The 27,804-nt window shown below is 39.0% G+C and overlaps 2 protein-coding genes and 1 long non-coding RNA gene across 5 annotated transcripts; 2 read left to right on the top strand and 1 right to left on the bottom strand.

Moving 5' to 3' along the window:
* Positions 1-1,496: 1,496 nt before the first annotated feature.
* LOC116202267 ((3S,6E)-nerolidol synthase 1-like) lies at positions 1,497-8,337 on the top strand. Of its 3 annotated transcripts, none has more exons than XM_031533750.1 (7): positions 1,497-1,800; positions 2,306-2,573; positions 4,776-5,205; positions 5,502-5,720; positions 6,000-6,132; positions 6,746-6,994; positions 7,859-8,337. In XM_031533750.1, exons 1-7 carry the CDS (start codon positions 1,705-1,707, stop codon positions 8,144-8,146), a joined length of 1,683 nt encoding a protein of 560 aa, XP_031389610.1. In that variant the 5' UTR covers positions 1,497-1,704; the 3' UTR covers positions 8,147-8,337. The 3 variants fall into 3 exon arrangements, with proteins under 3 accessions (XP_031389610.1, XP_031389611.1, XP_031389612.1); XM_031533751.1 differs by having other exon boundaries at positions 1,497-1,740; positions 7,859-8,264; XM_031533752.1 differs by lacking the exon at positions 1,497-1,800 and adding an exon at positions 1,885-2,232 and having other exon boundaries at positions 7,859-8,264.
* A 17,120-nt stretch (positions 8,338-25,457) lies between these two features.
* LOC116202620 lies at positions 25,458-26,612 on the bottom strand. The gene is made up of 2 exons (XM_031534219.1): positions 26,191-26,612; positions 25,458-25,888 (listed from the first exon to the last, which is right to left on the bottom strand). Exons 1-2 carry the CDS (start codon positions 26,573-26,575, stop codon positions 25,854-25,856), a joined length of 420 nt encoding a protein of 139 aa, XP_031390079.1. The 5' UTR covers positions 26,576-26,612; the 3' UTR covers positions 25,458-25,853.
* Positions 26,453-27,457, top strand: LOC116202621. Its single transcript, XR_004156102.1, has 2 exons — positions 26,453-26,826; positions 26,902-27,457. It is a non-coding gene; the product is annotated as an uncharacterized LOC116202621 (long non-coding RNA).
* The last annotated feature ends 347 nt before the right edge of the window (positions 27,458-27,804 follow it).

Raw genomic sequence — 27,804 nt, 5'->3', positions numbered from 1 at the left:
TTATGGTTTGATGTTTTGGTTTAGTTGAATTTCGGAATAGACGAGGAATTGGATAATATTGAATTTCGAAAGAGTAAATTGTTCTTGAATATAAAATTAAATAAATATTATTATTATTATTATTATTATTATTATTATTATTATAATATATATATATATATATATTTTAAGATCCGACCCAACCCACAGCTCACTGAAAATGATTAGCTCCATCGAGCCTGTGGCTCGACCAGCCCAGAGCTAGGAAGCCTTGGGTCTAGCGAGTGCTGCACAGGTCTCACCCCTAGGTTGGGCAATCGAGCCATTGGCGAGAGAGAAATTTCTCTTGTGAGCCATGGGTATGCCTCCGTCCGACCCTCCTCTCCTCGAGTCTTCATGTCTGCTAGTATCTCCTCTTGTCCTGCCTATTTTTGGCCATAAACCAACTGAAAGATGCGAGAGAGATGCCTCTCTCTTTCACGAGCCCTCTGTTCAGCGGTTTCAAGCCTTAGCCTCGTGCTGCCCAGTATTCGTGTGGCCCCAGAGTTCGCGCCACCTGTGTTTCCTTTTCATTTTATTATTTTGTTGATATCTCGCCGGAGTTGCAAAATTTGGCCATGGGTATGCCTTAGTCAGCTAGGTACCTGCCAGAAAACCTACCGGAGATAAAGATCCAGCGGTGGCAATGGCGAAGGAAGCTGGGAGGGGAGCTTGAATCGAGTGGCAATTTTTAAAAATTAGAAGAGAAATGAGGGGCATTTATGGTAGTTCGTCAAAAGGACAAACCGGAATGAGAAATCCGACTTTGAGGCCCGGTTTTCCAAATCAGGATGTTGGGGGATTTGGGCCGGATTCGGATTTGTGATTCCGGACCAAAAAAATGCATCCAAATTAATTGATTTTGCAATTTATTTTTAAATTTTTAACTATAATTTTAATTTTACTCACTACACAATAAAAATAATAATATAATTATTACTTTTTTTTTCAATTTTCTTAACTATTCAATTCAAATTTTAATATTAAATTCTCTTAAATATTCATTAATTTTTCATCATTCAACAATACAATCATTACTTTTTTTCAACTATTAATTACTTTTTCAGACTTTTTTTTATTATTCAACAATTCAAGTATTACAAATCAATTAAAATCAAAATTCAATTCTAAAATCAAATCCAACTGACTTTACGCGGATTTGCAATTCCTAACCTGCGAACCAAACGGGTTGAAAGAACTCGAATTATTGAAGACAAAAGATTTCATTGAAATGGACGACGGCTCCGAACAAGACAAAAGATGGATGATTGATTCGCCCCTAAACACGGAAAAGATAAATTACGGACCAATTTGGAACCACATGTTACTATTATGCGTTCATTAATTGAAAAACTATGTTTTCTTCGTTTGAATTCCCTCACGTGCAAAACACGGTGCACGTACTTCTCGGATAGGGGAAACGCCAGTTTCAGCTCCAAACGTGTCCTATAAATAGGACTATGCGCTCCGTAATCGTAGCGAGCTATAACTGCTTTCTCTGTTTCTACATGTTCATGTTCTTGTTCTTCTCATACCTTGGACAACAATCCTAGTTAATAGGTTTTCTTTATGTCCATATAGCTTTGTCCCCAGCTGAGTTTGCTCGTCCCCAACAGCATATTTATCCCATAGAGATTTTTACGACTGATCACAAGGTCGAATTTCCAAAACATTATATCTCGAACGATGGACCATGATAAATGGATGGCTGCCCCTTATCAGGTCCTGCTTTCTTCCCCTTTGGAATCCTATCATCTTCCAAACGGACTCAACAATTTCAAGGTTAAGTACCGGGTTGATTACCCATTCATGCTTCATCATTGACATCAGATGATAAAAAAAACATATTCGTTTTACATGGTGATGACCTCTCACATGCAGGGACGGAGCAGTCCAGAGGGAACAAAAATGTTACTTGATATAAATAATACATAAATATTTTTTTTCGGGGGAATACTAATTTTACATAGTTTTGAGGCAAAATTTTAAAAAAATCCAAAGTTCTGGGGAGGCCCTACCAATTAACTGGCTCCGCCCCTACTCACATGATTTACTAGTTAATGCCAAGTCATGATGTGTATCGATCACATAAATATTGTTTGTTGCAATGAAGCTGGTACATAGCGTAAATGCATACTACCTGCCTCTCCCCTATTTGCTTCAACCGTCAAGCCCAACTTTTTGACTCAGCTAGCTGTTCTGTCTCCATTTCGGGTTAAGTCTTATAAGCCAGTTTGTGGCATCGATCGATCGGTTTCTTAATAGTGTATTAATGATGCTTGTGCAGGGTGGTTCCGAAGGTTTACACAAGAGGAGGCTGAAGGAAGTGAGGCATTTAATCGAAAAAGTGGAGAAGGGATCTTTAGAAAGTCTAGTTATGGTGGATGCTCTCCAACGCCTTGGCATTGCCTACCCCTTTGAAGAGGAGATAAAGAGCATTCTGCACGAACAACATTTGATCTCCAGTTTTGATGGCCACCCCAGCAGAGACAGTCTTTATGAGGTCGCACTTCGTTTTCGACTTCTACGGCAAGAAGGCTATTACCTGCCTGCAGGTTCGTAATTTAGGACATGCAGTTCTGGAAATCATTACCATCTTCAGGTTGATTTACATATATATGTATACATATATATCTCGTGTATCATACTTAAATGGTTACCATATGTGTATCCTTAATGGCAACCATTTTATTGCCCTTTTTTTTTTTTTTACGTACATTCTGAAATCCCGAAATCCAATAAACCCTGACTAATCCAACTCGAAATAGGTTACTACTAAGAAGTAAGTTTTCCGAATCATGAATTTTTTCCATTCATAAAAGTAGATCCCAAAACTTTATTTAATGAGAACAAATACTGAACACTTGACTCCACGCCTTGAGTTGGTATGTGTGTGCCTTTTTAGTATACGCGGATAAACATTGGATTACTCTTAGGAGATTTGTTCATATCCCGGTATACTTCCATATTCAACTGAAGTCCGAACATTTTGCTGGTGATGAACGCTGCATCATATTGAAATTGTTATTCAAATTGAAGATCTATCATTAAGCTTTTATTTATTTCCTAATGATTGAGTATTTCTAAAAATGATGCTTTCTCCTTACCCAAAAGGATAAAAAAAATGATGTTTTCTTCTAATTCACTGCTTTTGAAGTGATTGTCATGTGGTTCAATTAATATAATTGGTCTAATCACATTATATCAGTTATCACTGTTAAATACCCGGCACTACTAAGGGATTTACCGAGGGAAAATGTCCCTCGGTAAAATTCCCTCGATAAATTTACAGAGAGAATTACTGAGGGACTTTTTCTCGATGAAAATAAAAAATACAAAAAAAATTTCTTGAGGGAATTTTCCCTCTATAAAATATAAAATTTATTAATTTTAAAAAGGGATTTTTACCTAAAATGGCCCATGATTTGTTCGTTTTGTCAAATCTATCATATGCTTTTTTTTATCAAATCTATCCCGGTGTTATTTTTTCCGTCAACATCTAACGGCCGTGCTGACATGGCACGTGGAGAGATAGTGGGCCACACTTGCCACGTAGGCGCCACGTCAGCATGGTTAGATGTCGACGGAAAAAATAACGCCGGGATAGATTTAATGCAAAAAGTAAACCATGGAATAAATTTGACAAAAAAAACATAGGATAGATTTGACAAAACGGGCAAACCATGGACCATTTTAGGTAAATACCCCTTTAAAAAACAGCATTAATTATAAAAAAAATTACCGAGGGATGCTTCCCTCGGTAAAATAAAAATATATTAAAATAATTTTAATAAAAATTTAATTGAGAAAATTAATATTTGTTTTACAATAGTAACTGTAGAAATATATATAAAATATAAAATATATTTCTTGAAGATAATATTATAGAGATATAAAATATGAAATTAATTAAATTTGAATATTTAAAATTTGAGTTTTTGAAAATATATAGATATAAGTAAATAAATATAATTAGGTGTAGGTAATGGACACGCTAATTTCATCTCCTAATTAATAAATAATGATCTCCATATTGAAATTAAATTAAAATTATATTCATTTTGAGCGCGGATCATAAATAGATATATTTTATAGTTACTTATCATTTTAATATCGTACATGAAAAGTTTAAAAAGAAAAGTTATATCAACACCATGCATAATGCAAGTGAAGATACTTAATTTTCACAATATTATTGTATTATTACATAATATGTGATTTTCATTTGGAGAGAGCTCAAATATATATAACAATAAAAAATATAAATAAAATGGAAGAAAGTAAATGAATTTCATTTCATTAATTAGTAAATGATAATTGTAGGTTAATAGCAAATGTAATAAAATGTGTAATGATGAGACAAATGTCAAACAGCTGGAGTCGTAAGGCTTGGGAGCGTGGAGCCGAAGAGCCTAGTTCGAATACCGCTAGGAGCAAAGATTAATGGGATTTATGGGGTGGGGGGGCGCACGGTTCCCTGCTCCCTGTGCCATTCTGCGTACGGTAGTCACTTTCACCGAGGGATTGCCGAGTGGTGTTTCCCTCGGTGATAGCGGGTGTTTTAGCAGTGTATCCTCGTGAAATAATTTTTTCCATATGGATCTATGGGTCGCTCTATATGTTGGCCTTATCGGATAAGGTCAAATGATTGCATATGAGTAAGGTGGACGAGGCTCCTTTCTTGCCGTTCACAGCCTTACTCCATCAGTTACAGTAAAATTCGTTTTCCTGCATGATGCCATTCATTATATACGCAGATATCTTTAAGGGCTTCAAGAGCAAAGAAGACAACAATGTTGGATGTGTTTTCGATCCGATGCTCGGCAAAGACGTTTTCGGGCTAATGAGCTTGTATGAAGCTTCCCATTTGGGCATGCAAGGGGAAGATATACTCAGCGAGGCGGCGGAATTCGCTAGAAAAGCCCTAAGTGGTTCAGCAGATAAATTTCTAAATGTTGGTGACAATGATATCAACGGCGTGAGCTCTAAACTATTAGGAGAGCTTGTGAGGAACACATTGTCAAATCCCATACATAAGAGCTTGCCAAGGTTCACTTCCAAGAGCTTCGAGGTTTATCTCAAAGGGCACTATCACTATGAGTGGACCAGAGCATTTAGGGAGCTGGCCATTTTGGACAGGGACTTGATTGCGTCCATCAATCGCACCGAGATCCGACAAGTATCCAAGTAAATATCTAGCAACTCTTGGGTAGGCCATATTAATTTTCCTTTGCTATAAGGTTGGCCTTTGTGCTCCACCAAGGGACAGGCAAATATGAAACCAGCTCATGATTTCGTGCCTTTGTTTTCCAATAAGGGACAGGCAAATATAAAAAAAGCTAAGGACTAGCTATTATAATCACACCCCATATTAATATATTTTAAACTCATGATTTCATGGACTACTTGCAACGCATACGCACGTGCTATCCATTTACACTAAATTTAGCTTCATTATTATTTATGTGGATGGACATATGCAGGTGGTGGAGAGATCTAGGGTTATCGAACGAGTTAAAGTTTGCAAGAGACCAGCCAATGAAATGGTACATGTGGCCGATGGTGGTTCTACCAGAGCCGAAATTGTCAAAAGAGAGAGTGGATCTCACGAAGCCAATCGCCATGGTCTACATCATTGATGACATCTTCGATGTACATGGAACCCTCGATGAACTTACTCTCTTCGCAGAAGCCATTGACAGGTGATTATACAACACAGTACTACAATTTGTATCATCACTAAAAAAAAAAAAACATTCTCTGCGTTTGGGGATTTTGGCTAGGGACTCTAAGTAAGGAGACATAGAATAGTTGTTCATAAAAAGTTGTCTAACAGATTTTTCAAGATTTGGTGATGATAATTTCTAGCATAATAGGTTAGTTAATTGATCGTTTTATACTGTACTTTTTCCCCTTCAATCATGATTCTTAATTCGAAGAATTTTAACCAAGTTTCCGATATTTATAATGCACCTACTCAGATGGGAATGTGCCGAAGAACTACCCAATTACATGAAGACATGCTTCAGGGCTTTAGATAAATGTACGAATGAAATCAGCTTCAGAGTCTATACAAAGCACGGTTGGAATCCAACAGATTTACTCAGGAAATCAGTGAGTATTTTAGCTAATTAATTTTATCAGTTTGTATATATCAATATTTTGCAAGACTGTATTGTGAAAAAGATCCACTTCTCTAAAGCCGTGTACTTGGTATAAAATATGATCACTGCTCGTATATTCATTATTACATCTTAACCAAAATTTTGACTATTCGGACCTTTCTCGTTTCACGTTCATAAAACTGTTTCTTTAAGTATAATTATTCTCACCACTAGCACGGTGGTCTAATGGTTAAACATCAAGCGCTCCACTTGAACATCACGAGTTCGAACTTCACTGAGAACGTAGAGCTCGCCACTATATGGGTGTATTATGGGATGGCGGTGGCCGGCTCATAATACTTGATCCAGTAGGTCTTGGACTTAATTCACTAGTGTGTTGGTGGGGCTGCGGTGACTAAGTTGGACTAAAGTCTCAGCGAGTTATGGCGAAAGAAATATTCCGTGACGGCTAGGTTCCCTTAGTTGAGACAGTCACAGCGGGCTAATAACCCGACCTAGCCTTTTAATTCAGCAAAAAAAAAAGTATAATCATTCTCTGCGCACCTTAGTCTAATTTTGTTAACTGATATATGGACATGCACATTTGATTAATTACTGCGCAGTGGGCGAGCCTTTGTGATGCATTCCTTGTGGAAGCAAGATGGTTCACTTCCTCCCACTCTCCTCCAGCCGATGAGTACTTGAAGAATGCAATAGTTAGCACCGGCGTGCCCTTGGTGATGGTTCACTTATTTGCACTCCTTTGTGAAGATACGGATAGACAAAGTACGGACACAATGAAGAGCTTCCGGGAAATGTCATCCTCCACAGCGAAGATTCTGCGTCTTTGGGACGACCTTGGAAGTGCCAAGGTATATTCACATAAAGCAATGTCTGATTGGAAATTTCTTGGTACAATAATGTGCATCTGTCTCCTTCTGTCTCTTACGAAGCAGACGGATGTACTCATGAATAAACATTTACCTGTGTCGTGGGACAAGGACATGCAGAAAAAGATAAAATTGAATAAAACTAAATGCATCAAAAAGTTGGGAGCAGGACAAAATTTTAAATGATTGAGAAAGAATTAATAAAATTATTTTACTTAAGAATAGTTATATTAATTAATTGAGTGATTAAGACTCATTGATTTACTACCATTTAACTGATATAATTTCACGAACTAAGTGAAATAGGAGCACAAAGACAACCGGCTGTAGCACATTTTTGGGTTTTTTTTTTCCCCGAAGTTTGCGTGATATGATCAATGTGCTATGTGTCCAAAAGATAATGGTTTCTTTTTCTTTTTCTTTTTCTTCATGGTCTCTTTTTCCGCAGAGTTAAAAAATCAAATCTGTAGTTAGCACCCCAACAGTTAAAAACGTAATTGTAATACCTCTTGCGTTGTTAAGAAGTTCAATGTAATTTAGTCTTTCTCATACCTATAAAATCGATCACGAGATTCTGAATCACCCTCTTATTAATGAGCTAGTCTTCTTGTACTTAATTATTTTTCCTTCCTTTCTATTCCCGGTAACAGTAAAAAAGAGTGTAACTTCATAATTTCTTGACCGACATTAATCAGTTGTACGCACACAACTAACGTACTGAATACTGTGTACTCCTGAGTACTCATGACCTATCCATGTGTAAAAGATCTTTAGTTTCTTGCTTGGCCGCCTTCTTTGTGTAAATTAGTCACTTACAAAGATTTCTATGTTGAATTTATATGGCAGGATGAGAACCAAGAAGGGCACGACGGGTCGTATGTGGACTACTACATGAAAGAAAACCCTAGTTGCTCACTTGAGGGGGCAAGAAACCATGTGAAGGCGATGATCTCCAACGCATGGAAGAATCTAAACAGAGAATGCCTCTCTCCCCAACCATTCTCTCCTTCCCTAGCCAAGGGGTCACTGAACACGGCCCGAATGGTCCCTCTAATGTACGATTACGATGAGAACCATTGCCTCCCGATAATCCAGGAGCACATGAAGTCACTACTACTTAACGGTTCAGTTTGAGAGAAATAAGACTCATTGCACTTTGAGAGAACAGACATTTTCACAGAAGTGCATTTTATAGTTCCGTTTGGGTCGCAGGCTTATATTAATAAATAAATCAATAATTACATATGTATCAGTATAAGAATCGTGTGTATCTTTATCATCCGTATCAATATATAATAGGAGAGAGAAACCTCCTTTTGGTCTCACTTTTCATTTCTCATATTACCCATGCTAGATAGCTCATTAAAGCCATTATTTTTGGACTAAAATGATAAAGTTACTCACAGAAATACAAAAACTACCTACTAATCTCTCACTCGCTTTCTCACATTTTCTTTTTTTTTCCTCATCCGTATCAATATATAATAGGAGAGAGAAACCTCCTTTTGGTCTCACTTTTCATTTCTCATATTACCCATGCTAGATAGCTCATTAAAGCCATTATTTTTGGACTAAAATGATAAAGTTACTCACAGAAATACAAAAACTACCTACTAATCTCTCACTCGCTTTCTCACATTTTCTCTTTTTTTACTCAGTTCTCACCTCACTCGTCTCCCCTTTGTACATCCATTTCTTCGTGCAAAATGAAATTGAGCAATTGTTATTAATAAATATATCATTTAATGGTATCAAAAGAGTATTTAGTGTAGTGGCGCACGCCCTCACTTATTGACCTAGATGTCGTAGGTTTGATACCTAGTGGGACTACTCCTATCACTTTATAAGTTGTTTAGGATTTCTCTTTCATTACAATAAGCCGTTGACCTTCTTTGTAATGGAAAAAAAAATTTATTTGATGGAATTTTAGTTAAAATTGTAATAGACATATACCCGCACTACGCGCGATATTTTGAGAATTTATGTTTCATAATTATACATTTCTAACCAAGTATAATTATTTATTACAAATATTGGATAGAGTTTCGCCCAAAAGTTTAAAAGGATTTTGCAAATTAAGAATTTTGATTTCAAAAAAGTATAAACAAAAGGAAGGATGATGAATTCAATTTAGGCAGGAGTGGAGAGGGTGAGGGAACGGTGAGGAAGAGAGAGAAGAGATTATTGGGAGAGTGGTGGAAGTGGTGGTTAATGAAATGTTTGAAATTACAATTTACTTCCAACTTTCTCTCATTTAATGGCTCTTAATTTTTTTTTAATGATAGGCGGCTCTTAATTTATTTCATTATTTCGTAATGGCCATTTATGAAAAATTAAAAGTTAAACGAAGTTTTCCTTCTCATTTTCTAGTACTATAGATTATAGATAAAGGGAAAAATACAACTAGATGAGCACTCGCGTTACACACTGATAATTATAAAGAGGAAGATCATTTGAAGAGATTGGAAATAATATATCAGATAATTGACTACAATGAGGGAAGGACTGCAAATATAATCAAGCGAAGACTTAATAATTTGCAAACCGGTGGTATTGAATCACTTAGAATATGCTAGTTATACTAGTTATTTGCCCGTGCCATACACAATTTTGGCTAGAGAGGAAATATTCGTTAATTGATATATTCTTAATTTGAAACAGTTCAAATGTTATTGTCTAATAACAAATTAAGGATAATTCAAAGTGAGTTATAATACCAAAATTCATGAACAAAATGATATTACTTAAAAAAGCATATTACATTTTTTTTAATATAGAACTCTAAAAAATTGTAATAGATAACTTCTATGTATTTTATTTTATATTAGAAAAGTCAGAACACTAATTATATCAAATGGATGATTAGAATCCATACTAAGATACAATGTAGAAAAAGTTAGCAATAGAATGTGAAAATAAGTAACAACAACGATAATAATTATTATTATTCAGCCAAAAAAATAATAACAATAACAACAACAATAATAATAGAAGATTATAAAAATAGATTTAACAAACTGAAAAAGAAAGAAAAAATGAAGAATCAAACAGCAGAAGCAGTTTCTTATAATAAGAGATAGGTTTCGGGAAGAAATTGTATTTTTAGTGAGCTAGAGGAGGAAGAAAGTGTGCATAAATGGTAAATTTTATCCTTCTTTTTCTGTTTTTATTGGCTGAAATAACTTCTATAAAGGTAAAATCAGACATAATATTAAATAGTGAGACCAAGAACCGTCTCTCTAGCCTTTTTTTTTTTTGTTAGTTATTCAATTACGGCTCACCGGCAACACTATGTGAATAAGAAAACTGTACAAAAGTCAATCTGGCCGTTCAACTTTTGAATTGGGGGCAATTAATATGGAATGTGGACATCTCGACATGCTTTTCTTATACCACTAGTTCGAACTTGTACATACGGCTGTCAACCTCGTGTTTTTATTCCGAGGTTCGATGGACTGATTGTGACTTACTGGGCCTTATTTCAATGGCAACCCCATCTTTATTTGTATTGTCCGGAAGGAAAATAAATGGTAAATAGATTTCTAACGAATTTGGCATGTTATTGGAATGATTTTGTTTTTGTTTTCCTAATTGGGTTTAGGAGGACGAAATATATGGATATGAATAGTCTCTTGGATAAAAATCAAATTTAAAAATGGGTTATTACAGCATGACACCCTCTTATCTCCTTATGATAGTTTTGTAATCATTCCAATTTCACAGGGTAACCCCTATCCACCCCTCATAAATTTGTCCTTGTGTCTTTTACCATTAAGATTCGACTTGGGTCCCCTCTCGTTCAACACGATAATTGCCCACCCGAATCTTGGTTTAGAAGTATGGAAAGGATCTCCGGAGTGGTCATACATTGGACTTTAGGTGATAAATAGTGGAAACTTGTACCGTCTCTTGGCTGGATCGCCCTCCTAGCCCCTCGAGTCTTCTTTTGAGAGGTTATACGGCCGGTGTGGCTAAAGAGCCCGATGATTTTTCATTAATTAGCATTCATAATTAGCCCACGAAATTACAAATGTCAGGAACACCTCCTACAGTCCGAAAATATATAGCGTCATGATGGTCATATTCGTATATATGAACCAATAATTTGACGTCGCTTGTGCAAATATTAACGACATTAGTTCTCGTGGCAGTCATCTTCACACTCTTTGGATGAAGTTGTCAAGTTATTTTCTATCTTAAGGACCACATGTGCGTTAGGTTTTTTCTGTTTGTTATTGAGGAGGTTCGTGGTCCTAAATAACTAGTATAAGATAGATAGTGTGTGATACTTTGAGATGCCAAAATTTGACGAAGTTGTCAAGTCGACATTAGTTTAAGCCAATAATTTGACGTCGCTTGTGCAAATATTAACAATATTAGTTCTCGGGACAATCATCTTCACACTCTTTAGATGAAGTTGTCCAGTTATTTTCTATCTTAAGGACCACATGTGCATTAGATTTTTTCTATTTGTTATTAAGGAGGTTCCTCGTCCTAATTAACTAGTATAAGATAGATAGTGTGTGAGATTTTGAGATATCAAAATTGTCTAATTTAATAAGGTTAATCTTATTAAATACGGTGTAATTTATTATTTTGTTACTCAATACTACCCGTCATGCATGGACTGTAATGGTTTTGAAAGCCCATAGTGTGAAACTTAACTAAACAACCTTAAATGAATGCGTGACGCATAAAACATACACTCGGATACCATTTAATCTATTAAAGTCAACCTTATTAAATTCACCGAAATAAAAGAGTAAATAGGTAATTTGGTCTATGACTTTGTACGGTTGCATTAATTTCGTCAATGACTTATTTTTTACATCAATTTGGTCATTGACTTTGTCAAGTTGTATCAAATTGATCCTTGTTACATCTATTAGGTCACTTAGGAATCAAAATCACATCAATGTCGTCCTTGTTAAACCAGTTGTGTCCCTCACTTTAGCATTTTGCATCAAATAGGTCATCAAGTTATATCAAATTGGTCCTTACTGACATCATTTAGGTCCTCAATGGCATTAGGTTAACTGTAAGTGGTCACGCCGTTGAATAAGGGATTATTGTTACATCAGTTTTGTGAAAATGTTACATCAAATTGGTCATTCTTCTTTTTCTAATAAATTGGACGTTACATCAGTTTAGACCATAAGGAGCATGTTCTGTAGGTGACAATATTGAGGAAACGTTACATCAAATTGATCATTTTGTTGTTTTTAGGCATAACAGAGCTATGTGTGGCAATTGCATTACTTTCAACTTTGCAAAATAACTTAGCATTACCAACATAGATATATTAACAAGTTCTTAAAGATTCATAAAGACAGTGCACATTACTTTGCCATAGTACCTTTACAAAAGAAAGTACAAATTACTTTGACTGTGTAACATGTATGCTACCAGAGAGTTGTCCACCATCACATATATTGTTATCTTCTGCTTACATAGATAACTCGAACCTAAATGTAACCCAAAAATTTACACATTCAACCTAATATAACTAAAGTAACTTGATATGCCATTAATCAAGTGCACAAAAAGTATCATAGTCAACTTCTTCCAAGTTCAATTCACTGAGGAGGGTGAGGATGAGAAGGTCCCCATTGGATAGAAATAAACTGCAAATCTTGCACCTGTTCTAGAACTGGCAGCTCCCATGGTTTCTGCTGTCATTGGAGTGTAAGAAGGGAGTCTGACTGAGAAGGGAGGGGGTAAGGGTAGGCATCTTAGGAATCTGTGCATACAACAAATTAATAAAAGAGAATCCATTATTTTTCACTTGGACATACATATTATGAATTCTACTCAAAGAAAGGAAAAGTACTTGTGATGATTGTGCTTCAAATGATTGTGATGTCTAAGAGGGCTTTGATGGCTGAGGTGGAGTAAAGTCATTAGTGATGTCCATTTGTTCATACTTTTTGATGATCCTACACCAAAAGTACTTTCAATCGGTGATGGCTGTCTAGGGCATCTTCTTTCTGTGTGCCCAGTCTATCCACATTTGGAACATTTAGGGAAATTCAACCTCATCTTCAACTTCTTAGGATTTACCTGCTCTTGAGGGCTATCTTCCTCTTCTTACTAGGCTTACCTGGTGGTTTCCTAATTTGTGGAAGCTTAATAGGGTCAAAATGAGTCTTCTCCTAGTAGTCTTGGCCAACTATAGGATTTATAAAAGAAGCATAAGCTCTCTGAGTGATCTCTTTCCTGTACATAAAATTCATATGTTTCTTACGTCTTTGATTGTTGTATTGCACCACAGCAATGACATGCTTGCAAGGTACCCCTATTAAGTCCCACAATCGACAATAATATGTGTGGTTTCTCAAGTCAACTACACATTTAGAGAATGGGGGTCATGTTACCTCAAATAGCACGTATGAGGATCTCCACACCATAATGGAACCCAACCTCGACAGCTTTCTCTATATTAATGCAATCTTGCCTGAGCCTTGGGGCATAAGAATCCTTTGTGCCTGGCATATAAGATCTACTCTTTCACCATCTTCTTTGTGATATATTCTCTCACCCCTTCAACTAGTGTTATTATAGGTTTGCCCATTCACTTCAACATTTTTTTGAACTGTTTACACATGTTACTTGTGAGCGCATCATTCTTGTAGGTGGTGTTAAAGTCATGCATGCTCCATCGATGAGCTTCTATGTTCCCAAGCTAGTCTGCAGCTGTTGGATTCATAAGCCTCACTTGAGCCATGCATTGAGTGAACCTTGCAAAGGTTGTTGCCTTCGCACATCTTCGAGAAGGCTTTTTTCAAGCCTGGAAGTCTCAAGTTCTTGATTATGTTAGCCCATATATGCCTATAACATAATCCGTGTAGTGTACCTTCACGCACTTCATGCATGACTGAATCCAACCCCTACATAGGTGACATGGTTGCAAGAACTACTTGTTAGTGCACCTACATTTGCAATAAGAATAAAACAAACCAAAACAAGCAAAGTAAGGACATGGTAAGATTAAACTAACATTCTGCATATATGATATGAAAGTGTACTTCTTTTCTATGGGCTCACCCACATCTACTATCAGGTTGTCCAAGAAATATTTCCAACTATCTTTGCATATGCAATGACAAAGAAGGAATTGTTGCCATCTTGGCTAATTGCAGCTAATAGTTGTCTCCCATAATAACCCTTGAGGAAACAATCATCTAATCCAATCAAAGGCCTGAACCCTTCCAAGAACCCTCTTTTACATGCATCTAATCAAACATAAAGCCTAACTCATGACTCTCAGGTAGGACTTGCAAGAGTACAGTGGATCCTGAATTGGATTTCAACAGCTCATTTGCATAGTTTCTCAACTTAGCACATTGCTCTTTCTCTTCACCTTCACACTTTTTCTAGCCAAATTGGTGGCTCTAAAAACCTTTGCATCATGAAACTTTACTCCATAGGTGTGAATGAAGTAATCGAATACTTGTTTGCACTCATATTTGGTTGGCTCCTCAGCCTTAGGGTTAACTTCTTTGCAACCCACTCTATTTGCTAACTTGTTATCAATCCTTCTTGCATAGGTGTGCTCACTGTGATATAGAATCACTATAAAGATCTTATTTTTCTTATTCAAACCACAATAAATCTTCCAAGGACACTTATTTTCATCTCCCTCATTTTTGTCAACACTGTAAACTCTCACTCTCATCTTGTCATTCTTCTTAAAGTCATCTCTCTCCCCAAGCCAATGTTGTACTCTTTGATAGCATCTTTGAAAACAACGAGGCTCTCAAACTCCATTCTAATATTTATTTCCATCGCATCTACATTAAAAGCAAGAATGGTGTCTTGGTTTTCTTCATCATCGTCAACCAATGACTCCAATTTTGAACTGTCATATCCATCAGATAACTTCTCTTCTTCTTCCTAACTTGGAGCAGCAGCAAAGCATTTGTTGGTGGAGCTTCAAAAAATGTAGGTCCTACATCATGATCATCAACATAATGAGCAGCCTCAGTAGCTTGCTACAGCTTCATCTGAGCCCATTCAGCATGTGGTATAACCTTGAATTTATCCTTACTCTTGTAATTTAGCCTTCTCTTTTTAAACTCATTCTCTTCAGTAGTCTTATTCTTCTTCTTATCATTACTCTTCTTCTTCTTGTCAGCACACTTCTTCTAATTCCTTTATCCTTCTTCTTCTTTGTTTTCAAAGCAAGTGATTTCTTTTTAACCCTTAGTTCACTTGCATTTCCATAGTACACAGTACTAGCTCCTATTCCAGTGGATTGTTGAGGATGAATGTCATCATTCTCCTCATCCCACTCCATAACTTTAGGTGGCTAATTACCAAAGCATTGATTGACCATCCCTTCAATAGATTCTTTTTCCCTTGCTTGTCCAGCTTCCAGTTCCCTCCTCTGAAGTTCTTCCAGTTCACTCTTCTTTGCAGCTTCACGTTTCCTCATTTCAACTTCAATTTTCTCCAACTCCCTAATCTCCTCTTTAGTGAGTTGTATTGGGTTATTTACATGGTCATGCTCTTAGTACAAGTGCAACTCACTCTGATCTTGTAAGACAGTAATGAGATATCTGGCATCATGGTCTATTAGGAATGAGTTTATCCAAAATCAAAGTTCCTAAATGTGGGGTCACTATAATGGCAGGCTATAGGTGTACTCCCATAATTCTTAGGCAACAATTTGAAAATCTTAACAGCAGTTAGGGTGTTTATGTCTATATTTGTGAAAGTGAATATCTCACCACCCTCATAACTCTCACTGGGACTCCTTACAAATCTTCCTCCATGATAAAGATGTACATCAACTGTCTTCTACAAGTGCAAACTACAAGAATCAACAAAAACCCCAAAATTTTACCTTTCTAACAAAGCCAACAACATACGATGGATTTCAACTAAAAAAAAAAGACAACCACATAGAGACAGAGGTATGATCATGATGGAAACCCAAAAAAAAAAAGCTCATCTTTTTCATTAGACTACTACAGTGGGATTATAGAAAGTCAAAGATAGATCTCTATCCAAACATGCAACCACAGTGATATCATCAATGGTCGAAACCCATAAAAAGATCACCTTTTTCATCACGTGGAACCACAATATGATTTTGGAGATTTAGAGAGATTTACCTAGGTATGCAAACAAAGTTACTGTCAGTCCGATCGTCATCCATAGTGCTCTCACACCTCGCTTCTTTCACGCTTCACACAATGTAGGTGGAGAAAGAGAAAAATGGCTTCTGAGATAAGGAGACGAAGAGGAATGGAAAGAAACAAAGGAGTGTGAAATGAACGGGAAATGGGAGAGATGAGAAAAGCTTGAAAAGATAGACTGACAAAAAGTAAGAGAGAGAATGTTAAGTCAGATACCAGATTGATATAACCTAATCACAATGCCGTAAGATGGAACATCAGTTCGTTTCTCCGTTACATCAGTTCGGCTTCTTCTACGTAACGGATGTCAGTCACCGTCAACCAGACAGTAGCCAACCAACGTTGAGGGACCTATTTGATATAACAGGGAACCCATCTGATGGGACAATGTTTCTTGGGGACCATATTGATGCAGTTTTGATTCTTGAGGGACTTAATCGATGTAACAAGGACCAACTTGATGTAACTTGACAAAGTAAAGGACCAAATTGATACAAAAAATAAGTTAGGGACGAAATTGACGCAATCGTGCAAAGTCAAGGACCAAATTGCTTATTTACTCAAAAAAAAATTCACGGAAAAAATGTTCACTGAAAAAAAGTCAACCTTATTAAATACAATGTGGTTTATTTTTTTATTATTCAATAAATCAAACAGTTTGTGGGAAGTAAACCAATAGAACTTCTAGGTATCACAAATTACTACTGCAATGAAACCCCTCTCTTCGGACAAGAGTACAATTTATTACACTGCAAAATTTTACCCTCGAACCATATGGTTGAATGGCCTTGCCATGTCAGCCCTTTTGTGGTTCAATGGTTCGTCATATGGGGTTGACGTTCGTTTTATGCCATTATAATTGCACCAATTCCTTTCATTGTCCTTTGATTGTACAGATAATATGAGGGCTTCTATCGCACAGAAGACAACAATGGTAGACCCGTGTTTGACCCGAAGCAGTGAATGACGTGCTTGGGTCGGGCTAATGAGCTTGTATGAAACTTCCCGTTTGGCCATACAAGGGAAGATATACGTGACTATGCAGCTGATTCTTATATGCAATATTAACAAGACAAAAACATCAGATATGTAACACATTCACTCATATGCTGCGACGTTACTGTATCTTATCACGAGATATTACGAATTATGACAGGTTAAAAAAGATTCAGTTATAAGAATTTAATTTATTTCTGTTTACTAGGTTTACATTATCGATAAATCTTTATACCTTGTCCACTGTTTGAAGAATCATGCGATGTAAACTGTAGATGGACGAATTTATTTAAATTTAGAGTTAGAAAAAGAAAATAATGCATTGGACACAGTGGCACACATTTTTCTCAAGGCCACTGTGTTCATTGCCCACTAAACATCGCTCATGGGTTTTTATACTACCTGCCCAAAGTCCTCGTTGGTTCATTTCAAGGCAGTGCAGTCAGGGATTTACTGAGAGGATTAAGAGGCCAGTATCCCCTAATATCTTGGCGCTCAATAAAATTTGAAAATTATTCTATAATTTTCGCTGAAATTACATATATTTACTTCTAATTTAGAAAATTTATACTCCTATTTGGTGCTTAAGTACCTAGAGATCTCCCTACTCCTTCAATCGTCTCCAAAAGTCTGACTCTGATTTTATTATTGTTCGACTCAGTAGCTCAAAAGGGATTCTTGCGTTTATCATCCGGACCGTATGCATTGAATGATAGGATCATGTTACAATCGAAACAAGCAGATATTTTGTTTTTTGATAAGGAACAAGCAGAACTTTTGCTTCAAGATTATTAGTTTCTTGGAAAATTATGAATCATAATTATTAAGTTCGACAATAGGTCGAACTAGGATAGAGGAACAACTGATAAAGAACACAATCTGTGTATTATTCCTCACACTTTCTGTTCAAGTCCATACGCATATATATACATTCTTCCTTTTCGGGTACGACGAAGAAAGACTCAATAAGGAAAGATAGTACAAAAGATGGAAAAGAATGATCTAGAATAAAGAGTACTTGCAAAGATGAAATTGTCATGATCTCATTAAAAATCTTTCCTAAACTATCTGAATCCTCATTACTCCCCCTCAAGTTGGAGCATGAATACTAGTAATGCCCAACTTGCCAAGTAGAAATTGAAAATGATCTCGACCAAGAGCTTTTGTGAAGATATCAGCAACTTGAAACTTGGAAGGAACATGGCGTGTAATGATGGACTTGGTTTGTACATGTTCCCTGATGAAATGGCAATCGATTTCTATGTGTTTTGTCCGCTCGTGAAAGACTGGATTTACGGCTATGTGTAGAGCAGCCATATTATCACAGTACATCGTCATAGCTGATGAAAGAGTCACTCCCATAGAAGAGAGTAAAGACCGTAACCATAATAACTCTGCGGTAGTTGATGCCATGGAACGATATTCTGCCTCTGTCGAAGATCGAGCCACAGTACTCTGCTTCTTAGTTTTCCATGATATCGGACACCCACCAAGCATGATAAAGTACCCTGTAAGAGAGCGTCTTGTCATTGGGCAAGCTGCCCAATCGGAGTCACAATAGGCAGTGATAGATAATGAAGACGGTCGTCGCAGCAAGATACCATTTCCTGGGCTTTGTTTTAGATAGCGAAGAACTCGAAGAGCTGAATCCCAATGTGCTTGTTTCGGCCTTTGCATAAATTGGGAAAGGATATGAACTGGGTAGCTCAATTTAGGTCGGGTGATTGTGAGATAAATTAGTCGTCCGACTAGCCTGCGGTAACGCGATGGATCTGACAAATCTTCACCCGATTCTGAGATAAGTTTCAGATGTTGTTCCATTGGAAAGGCAGCTGGCCTTGCTCCAAGCATCCCAGTTTCTTGTAGAATATCGAGGGTATACTTCCTTTGGCAGAGAAATAAACAGTCAGGTTGTCGAGCCACTTCAATCCCCAAGAAATATTTGAGCTTGCCCAAATCCTTGATGCTAAAGCAATCATCCAAATACTACTTGAACTTGGCACAATGAGTAATATCATTACCGGTCAAAATCAAGTCGTCAACGTAAACCAGTACGACAAGTATAATCCCGTCTTTGTTGAAAGTAAATAATGAGTAGTCAGCCGAGGATTGAATGAAACCATAAGACTTTAGAGCAATTGAAAACTTTGCAAACCAATTGCGAGACGCTTGCCGTAACCCATACAACGACTTCTGAAGGCAACATACCTTATTACTTCCTGCAGGTACTAATCCTGGTGGCAACGTCATATAAACTTCTTCTTCCAGATCACCATGCAAAAACGCATTATTCACATCTAGTTGAAATAATTCCCAGTTTTTATAAAGGGCAATAGTGAGCAATACTCGAAAACTCACCAGCTTCGCCACTGGAGCAAAAGTCTCATCAAAATCCAGCCCTTCAATTTGTGTATAACCTTTTGCAACTAATCGAGCTTTATAGCGTTCGATCGATCCATCAGCCTTCCGTTTTACTTTGTATACCCACTTGCAACCAATTGCTTTCTTTCCTAGCGGCAAATCAGTAATTATCCAGGTCCCATTGCGTTCAAGTGCATATAATTCTGCATTCATGGCTTCTCTCCGGTGATGATAACGCACGGCTTCTAAATAGTGTCTGGGCTCACAATCTCGATCAAGGACCGACAAGTAGCATCGATAATCATTCGATAATCGAGAGTAATCAAGATATTGTTCAATAGCATAGTACGAACCTGCGGGGATTTTGGAGTCGGCGTGAGCTGTAGGTGGAGGGGGTTTGATCGCTGCAAGGCGGTAGTCATAGTCCTTCTGCCACGCCGGAGGTCGACGATTGCGTATCGGTTTCGGTGAGGATCAAACTGCTTCTTCTAGCTCGAAGTTGCTCGAGCACTCCGTGTTTATCAACGGAGATTGTTGGCTTTCATCTGAGTTTGCTGAGAGTGGACTCTGTTCTACCCCTGAAGCGGACGGTGGGCTCAGATCCATGTCAAATGCAGATGGACCCTGATCACTTCCTTGATAGGCCACGGAATCTCTTTCGTCTGACGTGCTGGGTGTTAGCACCCCATTTTGGCTCACCTTTCCAAACGATGATATCAGTAATGATCCAAGCCACAACTTGAGCAGAATACAGAAAAACGACTTAACAGAGCAGAAAATCACTATTCATCCTCAAGTCGGCAAAATCGAGCAAATGACACATGCATATGACAGAAGGACTCCAGGGGTCACCAAAGGGTAATAGAGTGACTAGAGAGCTCAGCAATATCCAAAACCGGCATTTTCAGTGTATCACACGAACAGTTCTATTTTCCGATAGTTCGCTCGATCATCGGAAGATAGCCAATATTGGACTCCAAAAATCCACTCCAATGCCAAACAGATGAAAAGTGTCCCCAAAGGCATTTTGCAAATCATCTGCTCTATACAGAACAACTTTCTGTATACAGACAACTTTTCAGTGGAAGTCCAAAAATGTTGGTCTCTCGGAGAAAAGTTAATTCCAAATATCAGATGCGGCCATGCCCCTCAATCATACAGAGCACGAGCAGTGCTTCATATTGTCTTTTAGAAGCCATACAGACACTCTGAATGACTTCCGAACGACAAAACGGGCATACCCTTCTTCGGAAGAGCGTAACCGGAGACTGGTCTGATGGAATTACGGCAAACGAAGTTCACACTACATTGCCCTGAAAACTCCAGCGGACATTCGCAATTGGGCAAAACAGACAGCAAAACCCTTCACGGTTTCCCGAGTAACCTCCGAGGAGCACAAAAGGCCATTTTCAGTGAAAATCCATATCCGGAGGTCCTCTTTGGGGAAACTTGACGCCGGATGCTTACCTTACACAATGCTAGCCTTCTCAAGGCTCAATGTGGAATCGTCGGAATGAATCACACAACTCATCTAGACCCCTCGAGCAGTGCTTTAAGGGTCTCAGATGCACTTTTCATATCCTTAGAGGCCCAATCTCAGCAAACAGAGATCACAGTAATCTCCGGATCGCCCAAGAAACTCAGAAAGCAATATGAGAAATCCAGTTTCGGCCTCCTAGGACATCTCCGGCTCCATATTTGCATTTACCGGCTTAAGGGACAAGTGCCCACGTAATTTGACAATTTGTGTCAAAATGATCGACGTGGGATACAGATACAAGATATGTTGTCAGAACTGAATAACCTCGCTCTGAATGCATAAAAGGAGAAAAATCGGCTTCCGAGTCTCATACAGATATTTGGCAATTCCTCACGGAAAATGTCAATCTCGGACTCATTAAATCCGTTTCCTCGCGTATATCGGTAATTCGACGTTCAATTCAAACCACGAACTTCGAATGCGCGATCAATTGAGACTCGAGCTTTTTCCCGGTTTCTCCTCTTCTGTCGTGGGACCCATGGACTACCCAAGATGAGTCACCCCTTTGCTCTAGAAGCTTCCTCTTCTTCTTCAGTGCAAGAAGCCAACTTGCATTCTTAGCCAAAATATCCAAAGAGTTTGAAGACAACACTCCAACTCTTCTTCAATGCCATTTAATGCTTTGATCTCTTCTTCATTAATGCAAATGGAAGAGGATAGGGCTAGATATTTCCTTAAGCAAACCGTCCATCCTAAGCATGCCCACTAATGATGCTTTGTTTCACTAATTGTGTCATTAGTTTTGCCTATAAATGGCCCAAAAGTGATTAAGATAATCACTTCTTCTCTTACACACTCTCTCCAAGCATTCTCCCTCTAGAAAACCTCTCAAACTCCATAGCCAAGAACACCCAAGAACCAGCAAGCTTCAGCTTTGAAAAACCGAAAAGAAAACATCGAACAAAACCCGAAGTTCTTAAGTCGGAAGCCGGTGTTCATCATCCCGACTTAACTTCAAAAATTCTCAAACTCCATGGACCATATGTTTTGGACCCATGGAGTTCATTGGTGAAATTGGTTTTTCCATTTGAAGTCTTTAAATTATTGTTTCAGGTCATTTAGTGCATTTCGGGTGAAGAATCGTCACTCTCGGGTGAACAGTGCCAGCCGTGTGCCAGCCGTGCGCCAGCCCGCGCCCCCGCGCACGCTCCACGCGCACAGCCGCGCTCCAGCCCGCGCACCCGCGCACGCCGCGCGCCCCGCGCGCACGCCTGCATGTCCGTGCTCCTGCCCGCGCGCCCCGCGCGCCTCCCGTGCACTCCAGCCGCACTCCCCGTGCACCTAGCTCCCCAAACGTGCATCCTTTGCACCCGAGCATCCTTCCAAGCGTTCTACCGAGTCACCCGACTCTCGAACACTTCCCCGACTCTTTCCTCGTATCCCGAGACTAGGTAAATCACTCTTGACTTAGAGGAGTTAGGGCTTTTTACATTATTTGCATGGCTATGGAGTAATATGGTGCACAAAGCATGTTCACTTGCAAGACTTCATGTTTATGCACTTTTACAGTACATCATGCATGTTTATCCTCGATTAACATGTTAGCATGTCGGGAAACGTTTGGATCGACCCTCGGAAGACCTTCCCTACCCGAAATAACCAAAAGAGCTCTCGGGTTTGCCTCAAGAAGAGGTAACCGAGACTTGGCTTGCTTTCCTCGGGTTAAGAACGACCTTCTTAGCCCGATCCAAGTTCGATTCCCGAGTCTTCTCGTGTTTTCTTACATGCATGAAGTCGGTATTGTTTTATCGATTCCTTAAATAACTTGTTTGTGCATGTTTGTATGTTCGAATGCGTTATTCAAATCATGGCAATACCGACTTTAGTTAATCGTGTCATTTATCGTGTTTGTCGTTTGAGCATGCGAGAAATGATTCAAAACAAGACGGGGAAACCTCGTGGAACCCCATTCGGGCCATGGGACCTCTCGGTTATCTCCAAGGAGAAGTGACCGAGAGCCTCTTAGACTCGTACGGATTGCATGAGGCTTCCTCTTCCCGTTTTGAGTCCGTTCTCGGCTTTCGTGTAATTTGCAATTTACATTATCGTCGCAATATCGCATGAAAATGTCTTTCCAAAACAAAGCATGCATGGATTTGGGTATCAATGACTCATTCGGGTCCATTCGGTTACGAGGGTAGTTTCGGTCATTGGACCAAATATCCTCGATTCTTACGGATTCGTGTTGGTCGTCGAATCACGAATCGTTTTCACAATTAAAGCATTCGGCAATAACCTTAAGCATTAATTCCACGAACGGGTTAATCGGGACGTTCACACGGTTAATTCATTCAATTTAAACAACTTTGCACGAATTGGACATTAATTTGTAACTCGCGTTGACGAATTACAAAACGGTGTTAATGCCCTTTTCAAAACCCTCATACTTTCAAATCCTTATTATGTTGTTCTCTTTTTCTGAAAACAAATTTTCAAATCAAGGGCAAGAACATCATTTCGTGATTTGCCGACATCCTAGCGCAGTTTAAGATGTCAGTTGGGTATTCTGTATCAAAATACAATTATTGGACTAATCATTTCACTCAACTTAACCAAATCCTAGAAAATGGTTAGGCGGAACTCTAGGTTCCAAATCTAGAGTCAAAATACAAGTTTGGATCAATTCAGTGGTAATTCAGTGTCACAACACCGAATCACTATAAAAGCAATCCACACACATGAGATTCGATTCTCTTTTCCAAATTTCCAACAAAAGCATAATACTAAAACATTGGCACGTGTTTGATTGCTTAGCATATGGCATTTGCTTGCAAAAACACCCTTGGATTAATAAACTTGTTAATCCACATACATTCGGTGAATACAAAACACCTTGTCTGTTATTAACATGTTGCGTGTTATCTTTCCGCACCTGTTTGCCATGCGAGTCGAGCCTGATCCCTAGGCCGAATAATATTAGGGTTCAACACCCTAATCATCGATCACAGGGTCCAACGCCCAATCAACACTCACAGGGTCCAACGCCCTATTCAGTGAGCGCGTCCATTGAATTTCAGTTCTTCGGTCTTTTCCCTAAACTCACGGTGAGTTAGAGTGGAATAATAACCGAACGCGAGTCGACTGGAATTCGGCCATTTGTAATTTGTATTTATTGTTTTCGAGAGCATTGTAAGGACTTTTATTTTGTACATTTTGTTCTGTAAGAATTCCAGTCGGTGAGCGAACGGTCCGAGAGTCGAATTAATCGAATCGGTTTAATGCTTGCCCAAAGGAAAGTAAGCCCAAGAACTCGCGGTTTTGGTTCACGCAGGGATTCAACCTCCATGGTTAGATGAACTATAACGCAAGATTGTGAACCAACTCCCCGACATAAGGGTTTAATTCTCTCTCGGCTTCTCAACCGACATCGTTTAGTTCACCGAATTTCCGGTGTCAAAACGTGCGAGCTGAGTGCAGCTTAATTCAAGCGGTAAATAAAAAAACATGCAAGCCTAGCAAACCAGAGTACCGAAAGGGCGTGCGGGATATAGGCCCGCACGTAACATAAACCCCCGAACACGGATTTTCCGGGTCCGCACAGATCAATGCCTTAACAACAAACTAGGTGTTCCATACCCCTAGACCCGGGTAACTTATCCGCCCTCGACCTTCGGATCGTAAAATGATAAGTGGCGACTCCTTCTCTCACGCGTGTCCGTCACGCGTCCCCACGGGAAGGTGGACACTCCCAAGCCGCGCGATCCAAAAGCGCGCATGCGGGCCCCGACGAGAGTCCACATTCGGGTCCGTACACTGGGTACCTGCCCGGGCTGGTATTCTCCATTCAGCCTAATTTTTCCCATGGGTTCCCCCCCGGCTAATTAATTGTCCAGGACTCAATCCTGATTCAATTGAAAATTTTCGACCCTTGCTAAATGGGAATGTTTCTTCATGAAAAACCACATCCCGTGAAACAAAGATTTCTTCTGTCTCTAGATCATATAACTTCCATCCCTTTTGGCCATACTGGTATCCCATAAAAACACAACGACGTGCTCGACTCTCAAATTTGTCGGTAGGCTTAGGTCTCTTGGAAGCATAACATAGGCAGCCGAATACCCTAAGGTGATCTAGTCTTAATGACTTTTGAAAAATGACTTCAACTGGAGCTTTTCCCGATAACACAGCCGTAGGCGTATAATTAATCAAATATGCTGCCGCAAGTACACATTCTCCCCATAATTTAATTGGTAGATGTGCATCAAAAAGCAAAGAACGTGCCATCTCTAGAAAATGTCGATGTTTTCTTTCGACACGCCCATTTTGTTGTGGCGTATCTACACAAGACGTTTGATGAACTATTCCGTTTGCATGATAAAAATCACGCATAGCTTTAGAAGTGAACTCCCGACCATTGTCTGATCGAAATGTCTTAATAGATTTCCCAAACTGATTCTTTATCATATTATAGAAGCCAACCAACCACTTATGAGTTTCAGTCTTATCACTCATCAAATAAACCCATACCCACCGACTATGATCATCAACCAAAGTGAGAAAGTATCGAGCACCCGATATAGAGGCTACACGGTAAGGGCCCCAAACATCTCCATGAATTAAATCAAAACATGCTTTAGCATAGTTCAAGCTTTCAGGAAATGGATTACGTGAAAGCTTTGCACGGGCACAAGCATCACAAACAAACTTTTCATCCGTTTTTATTGAAACACCGGGAATAGAGTGCAAGACTTTACTAGACGGGTGACCCAAGCGCTTATGCCACAAGAGATGACCTGTCTTCTTTACGGCCATGTGAGCTAATGTAGGTTGCTTATGCTTGAGCCAATATACCCCCCTCCATAGCTCACCCGATCCAATCACTCTCCTCATGGCTTGGTCCTGTAATTTGCAAGATCGAGAACAAAATGTTAATACACAATCTTGGTCCGTTGCCAATTTCCCAACCGATATCAAATTGCAGTTAAGGCCAGGAACAAATAACACGTCCTTTAGCATGAAATCATTGAGATAGACATTGCCATTTTTAGTGGCAAAAACGGATTTGCCATCCGGAATACCGATCGAGATTGTATGCGTGAGGTCCTCCACGTCCGAAAGCAATTCAATTTTCCCTGTCATGTGCATCGATGCACCCGAGTCTAATACCCATTCTGTCAAACAATTCGGTAAAACAACATTACCGGCTAATTGCTCCGACATAGCTGCACGTTCACCAAAAATCGTGGCCAGCTGACTTAGTTGGTCCTCCGAAATCCCTGTGATGGTAATGTTTCTTCCTATTGCATGTGTGACAGCATGGTTGCCAGCTGCCTTACCTGGAGTCTGCCCTTGAACTGTCTCGGCTGGAGAAAAATATGCCTTTTGACTTTTGTTGCCATCTGCTTTCTGCCCATAATATTTGCTTCGTTGAATTCCCTTGTTTGATCCAGCCTCTTCCTTTTCCTTTGAAATCACGATCGGCAGGGTATCCATGAAGCTTCCAACAATCCGATCTTTTATGACCCGTCTTTCCACAGTAGTCGCAAAGAACCCTAGGTCCTCTCCCTTGCCGCCCGTCTCCTGCATAAAGACTCCAGTTGTTCACTTCTTCCTCCTTGTGTCATCGACCAGCGCAACTCCTCATCGGCAACTTGCGCAAAGGCTCTGTTCAGTGTAGGCAGAGGATCCATATTCAGGATTTGCGATCTTACCGTTGCAAAAATTTCGGAGTCCAGACCCATCAGAAACTGATGAAGTTTCTCGACTTCCTTATTCCTAGCCATCTGGTCTACGGCTCCACAGGTGCAGGCACCGCAAGTACACTCTGCTGTCTCGAGGTATCCCTCCAGTTCGTCCTAGAGTGATTTCAGTTTTGAGTAATAATCAATAACCTGTTGTCCCAACTGCTTCAGGTTGCATATACCTGTTTTAATCTGCTGAACCTTGGGAGCGTTACCTCGTGCGAATTGTTGCTTGATTTCATCCCACATCATCTTGGCATCATTGGCATGCACAACTGCTCCTTGCAAACTCTTATCGAGCGAATTGAAAATCCATGAACAAATCATCGAGTTGTTGATCTTCCACAACTGGAACTCTAGCCTCATCGGGTTGGGTTGCTTCAAAGATCCATCAATAAATCCGGTCTTGTTCTTAGCCTCGAGTGCTCTAATCGTGGCCTTCGCCCAGGTCTGATAGTTCTGTCCATTGAGAACCACAGGGACGAGAGCTGTGCCCGGGTTATCTGAGTGACTCACAAAATAGGGTGAAGTCACGTCCATGGCTTCTTATCTGCCATGGCTCTATTCTCTTGTCTCTCCTTCTTCAAGGCTCTGATGCCATATTAAGTTCAACAATAGGCCGAACTAGGATAGAGGAACAACTAGTAAAGAACACAATCTGTGTATTATTCCTCACACTTTCTGTTCAAGTCCATACGCATATATATACATTCTTCCTTTTCGTGTACGAGGAAGAAAGACTCAATAAGGAAAGATAGTACAAAAGATGGAAAATAATGATCTAGAATAAAGAGTACTTGGAAAGATGAAATTGTCATGATCTCATCAAAAATCTTTCCTAAACTATCTGAATCCTCATTAATAATTTGCATGAATAATGACATAAGCAAGTAAATATATTTCAGAATGTTCAAAAAGAGTCTACTATAGTGGCGCAAACCCTCGCCTCGTAATCAAGAGATTTCATGTATAATACTCAACGGGACTACTCGTAATCAAGAGATTTCATGTATAATACTCAACGGGACTACTCGTGCCTCTTTATTATGTATTAAAATTTATATTTTATTGTAC

Source organism: Punica granatum, chromosome 4 (genome assembly GCF_007655135.1).
Source record: "Punica granatum isolate Tunisia-2019 chromosome 4, ASM765513v2, whole genome shotgun sequence".
Classification (NCBI taxonomy): Eukaryota; Viridiplantae; Streptophyta; class Magnoliopsida; order Myrtales; family Lythraceae; genus Punica; species Punica granatum.
The sequence above is the reverse complement of the archived record's forward strand: the minus strand, read 5'-3'. Positions and strand labels throughout refer to the sequence as shown.